The sequence below is a fragment of the Galendromus occidentalis genome, unplaced genomic scaffold (genome assembly GCF_000255335.2).
Source record: "Galendromus occidentalis unplaced genomic scaffold, Mocc_1.1 scf7180000075782, whole genome shotgun sequence".
In the NCBI taxonomy this organism is placed as follows: Eukaryota; Metazoa; Arthropoda; class Arachnida; order Mesostigmata; family Phytoseiidae; genus Galendromus; species Galendromus occidentalis.
The window spans coordinates 348,557-356,509 of NW_003803772.1; the positions used below are offsets into that span (position 1 = coordinate 348,557).

A 7,953-nucleotide genomic window follows, 5' to 3' on the forward strand; every position below is an offset into this window, starting at 1 on the left:
TGTGGACAAGGCGAACAGAACTATGTGGGTTCCGTACACAGAGGCGTCGTCAGCCTCCCATTAAGAATGTTCTCCGCGAGAGAAGGGGGAGAGAACGAGAAGACTTGTGACAAAATACAGCGATTCGATCCGGCTGTCATGCCCCGCCCCCATGAGCGCCACATGATGCATAATAGCTCCCTGTTTGTCCCAAAGTACGACGGGCGAACTCACGGAAACTCAGCCGTACCGGTCGAACACTGAGCTCAAAACAGGTGCCTGGAGCTGAGCCGGAGGGCTTGTTTTACTCTCTTGCGGCCTCCGCAATGAGGCGAGCTACCGAAGATCGCCTCAGTAAGGTTTCGGGATCTGACTGAAAGCGCCGGATTTTGAAGGGAACAAGCGGTCAGCGGGTAGATGCTGCCATCTCGACTCTGAGTTTTCATTGAAACTCCCATAACGTTCCTCTCTTGATCTCCTGATTACTCTCGAAGATCCACACTCGGCTTGGAAAGGGATCAAGACTCCGGATGATTGATGCATGCTAGGCTGAATCATCCGGGAAGAGATGATTCTTGGTCCACTCGGCATTAGCTTCCTTGCGCGATCGACGTCTCAGGTAGACTGAACAGAGCAGTATTGCTCGGTATGGAAATCCTGAGAGAGCGGGTGCCAGGAGGCGACACTTTAAATAAGATAGTCGTTGATTTATTAAAATCGTGCAGCGTATCAGTCTTAATCGTATTTTAATTGTTGTCGAAAATCAGTCTAGGATCCGTGCATCGTTCCGGCCGACGGAAATTTGGAGCACCACAGCGCTTTTCAGGAGCGTATTTCAAAACGTCATAAAAATCTGTTACTGGATCCTGGGGTGAGGCCGAGCGACATGCACGGAGATTATCCGACCTCAAAAATCGAGACGACTACAATCCCGGCGATCTTAAGGCCGGGTCCCCGATCTGCGGACTAAGATTGTCTCCGGCAGGATCGCCAAATCCGGCGCCCCTTCTGATCTCTCTCCACCCATGCTGATCGTCTTCACCCCAACTTACAGTAACAATGCAACGGGGGGTCAGGAAGTTCATTGACGATTGTTGGCTCTACATGTTCTCGAACTGATCAACGCGACGCTTGGTATTGCCTTTGCGGATTTCTCGGAGGGTCTTGTACTTGTCTCGACCTTTCTTCACGTTGTCCTGATGGAGCAGATCGTTGGTCGTCAACTTATCCTTCTCTCGGGCCAGGTCGAGTTCGGCGCTGAGAGTCTGCAACTGATCGTTGAGAACTTTCTTCTTGCTCAACTCGGTGTTCCTCTCTTCCTCGGGCCGGGGGATGTGCTCGTTGCTACCGCTGTGGTTCAGGTCCCCTGTCTGCACGTCCGTAGTTTCGTCATCCTGCTCGTCATGCTCGTAGTCTTGAACGTAGTGGTGCTCGGGTGTCGAAGAAACGGCGATGAGAGCGGCGGCCACCTTCGAAAGAAAATGCAAATGAGTCATCACTCACTGAAGAATGAAGAATGATCAAGAGAAGCCTCGAATTTTTTCCTGCAGCAGGGACGGACTTACCTCCTGTTGTCTTCGCCGAGCCTCCTCGACCTCTTCTTGGAGTTTCTTGGTCTCGTTATCCTTTTCCTCGACGACCTGAAGGATCAAGAAGAAGCAGCCGTTCAGTTTGCGGAATCATGAATTCATCGGCAAATTGTATTTGTTATTCGCAGTCTCTGAGGAAATGAAACGAACGGTCGCTACGAACCTTTTTGATGACTTCGACCTCTTCGGCCTTGGTCTTGATTTCCTCTTCGAGCTTGGTCTTGGCGTCGACTTCCAGATGCTTCTCGTTCTCTAATCTCACCATCATCTCTTGAAGTTCCCTCTGCTTGAATTCATACTCCTCTTTGGCAGCTTGGACGAGACGGAGCTGTTCCTCGAGTTTCTTGATGGTGTCCTGTGCTTCGAGCATCTCTTTTTGATGTCGTTCGATTTCAGCTTGCATCTTCTTCATTCGCTCAGCATACTCCTGTTGCTTCCTTTCAGCTTCCAAGCGGAGCTCGCTCTCCTTCTTCAGCTTCTCCCGCTCCTGTTTCCTGTTGGACTTCTCTTCCTGAGCTTGCTGCTTCATCTGTTGGACTTCGATGGTGTCGGGCTTTCGCCTGCGCATGTACAGCTCATGGTTGCCCATGCACAAAGCAAGGATACGCTACGAATAAGGGACAGCGAAGGGTCGTCAATCTCTCTCAGCAAAGAGGCACGGAGAATACTCCATTATTCAGTCGCGTCACTGATTTCTAGGATCTTCTGACTCACCTTGTTGATCCTCAGCCTCGGAGCGAAGAACACAAAGTCGGGCGCTTTCTTGTCGATCGGCTTGATGACGAACTTCTTGTCGTTGAAGGAGATATTCCTGATTTCACTCCAAGGGAAACCAATTTTCGGCGTGAGTTTGTCTTCCTATCGATTGTACGGAGAGAAAGGGTCATTTCTCAGAATCTCTCGACACATCGATATACGGACGCTTGAGAGCATGAATCGAGGAAACATACCTTCTCGTAGATATTCAAGCCCAGGGCATCGACACCGAGCCACAACTCGGTTCCCTTCTTGTTCTTGATGTCGAAGTAGTTGACACCGTACATCTCCAAGTCCTGAGCGATCTTAAGGTACTCCATCATGGCGTCGTCACGAGCCATTTCCTTGTGCTCCATCCACCAATTGATGATTCTCTCGTCCCACATTTCCCTTAGATAGACAGAATATTTGTTATTCAAGCACAATCACATTAGCGAGAGCTCCCAGCTCGATGTAAGAAATCTGATATCCGATTTCGCGCTCGCGAATTCTAGGCTCACCGGGTGAGTTTATGTTGCTCAATCACTCGCTGCGGCAGCAGCTTGTCGTTGGCAAGACAGGTGTCGCCGTGCATTTGAGGGTTGTAGTCTCCATATTTCGCCTGCACCGCGTAGGAGGCGAGCAATACTGAGGTTTCCGGTGGGCAGTAGATTTCGTCTGTCAGGATCGCGCTCTTGACCTGGAGTCGGCACAGATTGTTTTAGTGGGGACATGGTTTCCGATCCGAATGATCTGCGTCATTATCAATCAGGATCATCAAACATTGATGGTGCAGGATGACTTGTACAGTGAAGCATTCGAAGGTCACTATGCCGGGCAAGTCTTTGTCCGAAGTCTTCGGGCGGAAATAGGAGCCCACAGTCGGAAGGCCGCAGTGAGACTCGCAGAGGAAAATGGGGACGCGCCAGAATCTAGAAACTTCTAGCAGCTTCAGGAAGCGAAAGTCGTAAGGAAAAACTAATGGATCGAAACAGAGAATGACACGGGTATGTTCAAGGCGCTCTCCGATGATCCATGATTCCAATTCAACATCGACCCAAAAAACGACTCGCCTCAGAACATTCCAACAAGCTTTTAGCGTTCGGGGTTTAATCCGCCGAAAATCGCAAAGTCGCTCATCGGATTACATCCCATGAAGGTATCAGACTTTCGAAAGGCAGCTCGAAAAGGCAGTGACGGGCGGAGGGTTGTTTTTTACACAGAATTTACCTGCAGATAGAAGAGTTTCAGAGTGATCTCCTGGATGATTTCGTCACCAACATCTTCGGGGAAGAACTTCGCTCGGAACTTAAACAGGAGCGGGTTCTCTTTTTTGACATCTTGCGACAGAACCTTCTTGTTGAGTTTCAACCAGGTGGTGCAGCCCTTAGTGTCTGTGTACTGTAGGCCAAAGAACCAAATTTCGCGAAGTCCAATCGTTTTCACCACCTACATTCGAAGAAAGAAAAATTAGACACTCCTCCGCGAGGCGAGCGACAGGGGGGATCGAGTCCATAAATGAATCGATCAATCGCAGCACTGTCGTCAGCGCGCATTCCACTCACCTGATCGAATAGTTGCTTTCCGGTGGTCGACGCCTGGATCGCGAACTCGAGTTCCGCGTCCATCGTCGTGACCCGAACATTGACCTGCATGGGGGAAGAATTCGAGATCATCATCGGGAGTCAGTGCGAGTTATTCTCCCGAGAGCTGCGGGGCTTATTCACGAGGGAAGCAGAGACATGGCTCCGGCATCCCATCCTAGCAGAAGCAGAAGAACAATAATATCGATTCTTCTCCACACGTAGATCAAAGAGAAATATTGCTAACAAGTCCGTCCGCTCCGGATGGTGCGAAGCCTCATTGACAGCGAGCAGCCAACCAACAAGGTAGACAGCAAGCCAGCCGAACAGGCAAGCAGGTAGGTCGTCACTCAGGTCAGCAACGACACAAGCCCGCTGTGGGAGCGGCGGCACCCGACATGAGATCCGAATTCCACCGTCGTTGATCTGTCAATAGAGCGAGCCGCCGAGAAGGAAGCCTGATCACAGCTCAGGCTCCGGATCGCGTTCCCCGCGGCGCTTTCATCGCAGCATATTCATTGGGTCGATCTACGATTCGCTCGAGATCCCGGATCAGGTCCCCTAGTTCGGATGAATATTCTCGAGCATGCGTTGACGTCCACGCCGCCAAGCCCGTGGAGGGCTGCACCTTCCTCCGGAAGCTCGACGACAGATCGATTCCGGCTCGTTTTCGAGAGTGCATTTTTGGGGTAAACGAATGGTGATTGGAGCCGAAAAGGCAAGAAACCATCGAGCTGACCGCCATTCTAAAAGCTAATCCGCAATTAGCAGCGATGGGAGCTGTCAGATTGAGCGTGATCCCTAGCAGATAGGCATCGTCCTGCAGAGAATCTGCCGCAACCCACCATGACCTCCTGTGAGAGATTCCGATTGGTGATGAAGAGACTATTTACAACGTCTTCACTCGGCGAGCGACAGGTGAAACTGATTTTCAGTAAGTCTCACGTCGAAATCGGTTCAGCGACGATGTGAGGCACTGCCTCCGGCTGTGCCCACGAAGGAGGCAGACCATGCACCGTTGTAGAATCACGTGATTCACTGTTTCAAGTCGGTCACAGGTTGGTTACGGCCCAGCAAACGCCGCGCTCCCTGCGCTCAAACGGGACCGATTTGGCCGAACAGAAAAGCAGGCAGACGGATAGGTTTTCATACATACAGACAGCTAGTAAGTCAGTCACACAGACACCGATCGCCTGTTCTGACCCCGTTTCACTTCGGCTCCTCGCAGATTTATCGTACACGAGACCGAGGACCGCTCCACGAGAGGAGCGAACTCTCCGAGGAGGAGTCCAGGGAGCTAGTAGTGGTCACTGAGCTAAAGAAGTTCCGGAAAATAATTGGCGAAATATACCCAAGGTCCACCCCGTATTCCATACCCTCCATATATACCCGGCGACTTCCGTTCAAATTGACGTCGAGGATCCGTTCGATTTTCCGGAGTCCCGTTCAGATCTGACCTATCTGGACGCTCCCAGGCTTTTGGACTTTCAATGTGTTGTGAATCCAAGAGCATTTGACTCGCACCACGGGAGAGGCTTTTCGGAATGAGTTTTGAAATTTGAGTAATCTCCTCCCCGCTCTCGTTCTTTCTTGTCGCTTCTCGATCGATGCGACTCCGACCTCCACCCGCTCTGAATCGATGAGCAGCATCTGCCTCCTCTTCGACTTTTTCTGCAGACATTCGACTCAGGACGCGGACTCGTCTGAGGAATATATCTCGATTCATCGGGGAATAAGGAAAACGAAACTCACAGGTTTTGGCATCTTGAGTTTTAAAGTTGCCCGGTTGCGTTAGCGTATAATCTGAAAGAATAATGCGTTGAATTAGCTGAGAGAAGGGGAAGTCTCCCGCCGACGAGCAGAAAGGCTAATCCGCCGCTATCCTCGGCCATTCGGCAAGATGTTCAACAGAGTCGTTTCCACGATATCCGAGCGTACGATGCGTCAAGGTGACTCAAACGAACACCGAGGATGAACTCCTCCGCGAGAGCTTCCGTCCACTCGGAGAAGTTTCTCGAGAATCAGTTTCAGCAGTCCGTTTGTTCGGCCGTTCTCGCCGGTCGATCTCAACAACCGTCGCCGAATCTCACCTGATGCCGGCAAGGCAAACGACGGCGACAAGTTCGGGAGGACAAAGGAGAACTGCAGCATCAATGCTCTCCTAAGGGAAGTGTTTGACGTTGATCATGCTCCCTTGCTGCTCTCCTGTGAACTTGCTCGCGGACATCCACAGTCACATGACTAAGCCATGTGCCTGCTCCGTTAAGGCGACGCCGCCGGCGTCGCTCTATAGGAGCAGAACTGGGGAGATGTGAGCAGCAGTCCCGACTAGCGTGTAGGTTACGTGAACTTTTTAGAATCGTAAAAAACGCATCTATCGTACAGTCCCTGTACCGAATGGCTCATCCATTCATACGGTTGACTCACGTCAGTCCGAGAAATATTTCAATGACGTCAGTCTCTGTGCGCTACAAACAATTACTCAGGTGTGTTTTGGGATACCCTGACGGAGGACGTATTTCTGGCAACCAGAAGCGCTATTCCCTCTACAGTCGAATGGATATATCCCGATACTCTCCTCGGGAGCGATTGGAGACTTGAATGGGAGGTCTTCCCGAGCCGATACCATAATCCGGCACCGAGGAAGCACAACTGTCAACGCATACAGATTCCGTTCTTAGTCGTCGGAGAAACTCAGAAAAACGCTGTCAGACCCCGCTTGTTCACTCGTCAACAACAAGGGGTCTTTCCCCCCTCACCGGATTTATGCCGGAGGAATTCAATTTCGAGTTTCTTCAGGCCGACGTGAGTCATATTTCACGAGCCGCAAACCACCTGTTGATCCATAACGCTGGCCGCTCCGGGAACCACGCAAGCCGGAATTCCGCATTGATTCATACATTGTAATGTTCTAAGTCTTTGACAATCAGATGCCGATCACCGACCTAAAACCGAAGCTCACGGCCGTTGAAGCCGTTGGAGACGCCATTGCGGTGGCGTTTTCCTCAACTCACCTTGTTCCGACGGTAAACCGAAAGGTTCGGCCAAAATCGAAGAGAAGACCCGATATCACGATAATCGGCGAAAAGCTCAACCGAGAAACGATTGCAAGCGCTTTTGACAGATTCGAGGTTTCCCTCGACAACGATTAACCTCGGCGGCAACCTGTCAAAAACGCAGCACTAGTGGAGCGAGCGACGGAACGAGCGCGTGTGCGTGCCTCGAGTGCTGCCGCTGGCGCGAAGGGTAGAATGATCTTGCCTGCGCTGCGAATCCATTTCGGGCGATTCTGCCCACGGGGAGCATCGAACATACTTCCGGATGTTCTCTGCAGGCGATAATGCTGAGGTCTTCTCAACGCCGCTGACGACTCGGAACAGGGCTCTCGAGTCCGGGGTGTGTCAGACCAGAACCGTATGGGAGTCCATCTGTGTAGAAAGGTTTGGAAGCAGTCTGCGGATAGGGGTCGTCGGAACTGATTGGCAAACTGATCGTGCCATACCTCCAGGGAATGCTCAAGAGCCGGGAGAACTCTGAGGATTCTGCTCTCGCCTCCGCCGACTTACGCGAGAGAATCTGCGTTCGGGACACGTCGGCGAGAAGTAGAGATAGGTACACCCCAGAACATGTCTCCATAACATGTTTCGAGAGAACATGTGTCCTGTGACTGAGCTTCTTGGGTTTTTTCCTCGAGCTCAGGAGCCGCGTTCTGTGTTGTACCGTAGAATTTGCATCGTATCTTGTTGAGGAGGGAATTCTCCGATCTCTCTCCGCTTGTTCGTAGATGCCAATTATCGGAGTCTGATAGCGAGCCAATATCTCGAGACGCTAACTCCCGTTCGAACCCATTTCAAGAGGACTTGCGGAGGCGCCCGCCTCTCCGTGTCTACGAAGGAGGGGAAATTAGGATAAGCTTCTGCAAACACACAGTTTTGAGTCTCATCAAACCATGTTACGGCAAAGTTCAATTTGTTGAGCTTGTGGGTCGTGGCCTCTTGGGAATTTTCGGCGGACATTTCTGGACTATGTCTAAGCCTGGAGGGGCATTCTACGATCCCGAGTTCGGA

The 7,953-nt window shown here is 51.3% G+C and overlaps 1 protein-coding gene across 2 annotated transcripts; it reads right to left on the reverse strand.

Moving 5' to 3' along the window:
* Window positions 1–1,079: 1,079 nt before the first annotated feature.
* Window positions 1,080–7,120, reverse strand: Moe (moesin). 2 transcript variants are annotated; one of them, XM_003738117.2, is made up of 10 exons: window positions 6,901–7,120; window positions 5,639–5,689; window positions 3,869–3,952; window positions 3,534–3,752; window positions 2,825–3,003; window positions 2,519–2,714; window positions 2,283–2,426; window positions 1,732–2,175; window positions 1,545–1,619; window positions 1,080–1,448 (listed from the first exon to the last, which is right to left on the reverse strand). In XM_003738117.2, the coding sequence occupies exons 2-10, from the start codon at window positions 5,648–5,650 to the stop codon at window positions 1,080–1,082; spliced, it is 1,722 nt and encodes a 573-aa protein (XP_003738165.1). In that variant the 5' UTR covers window positions 5,651–5,689; window positions 6,901–7,120. The 2 variants fall into 2 exon arrangements, with proteins under 2 accessions (XP_003738165.1, XP_018497082.1); XM_018641566.1 differs by lacking the exons at window positions 5,639–5,689; window positions 6,901–7,120 and having other exon boundaries at window positions 3,869–3,979.
* Window positions 7,121–7,953: the final 833 nt, after the last annotated feature.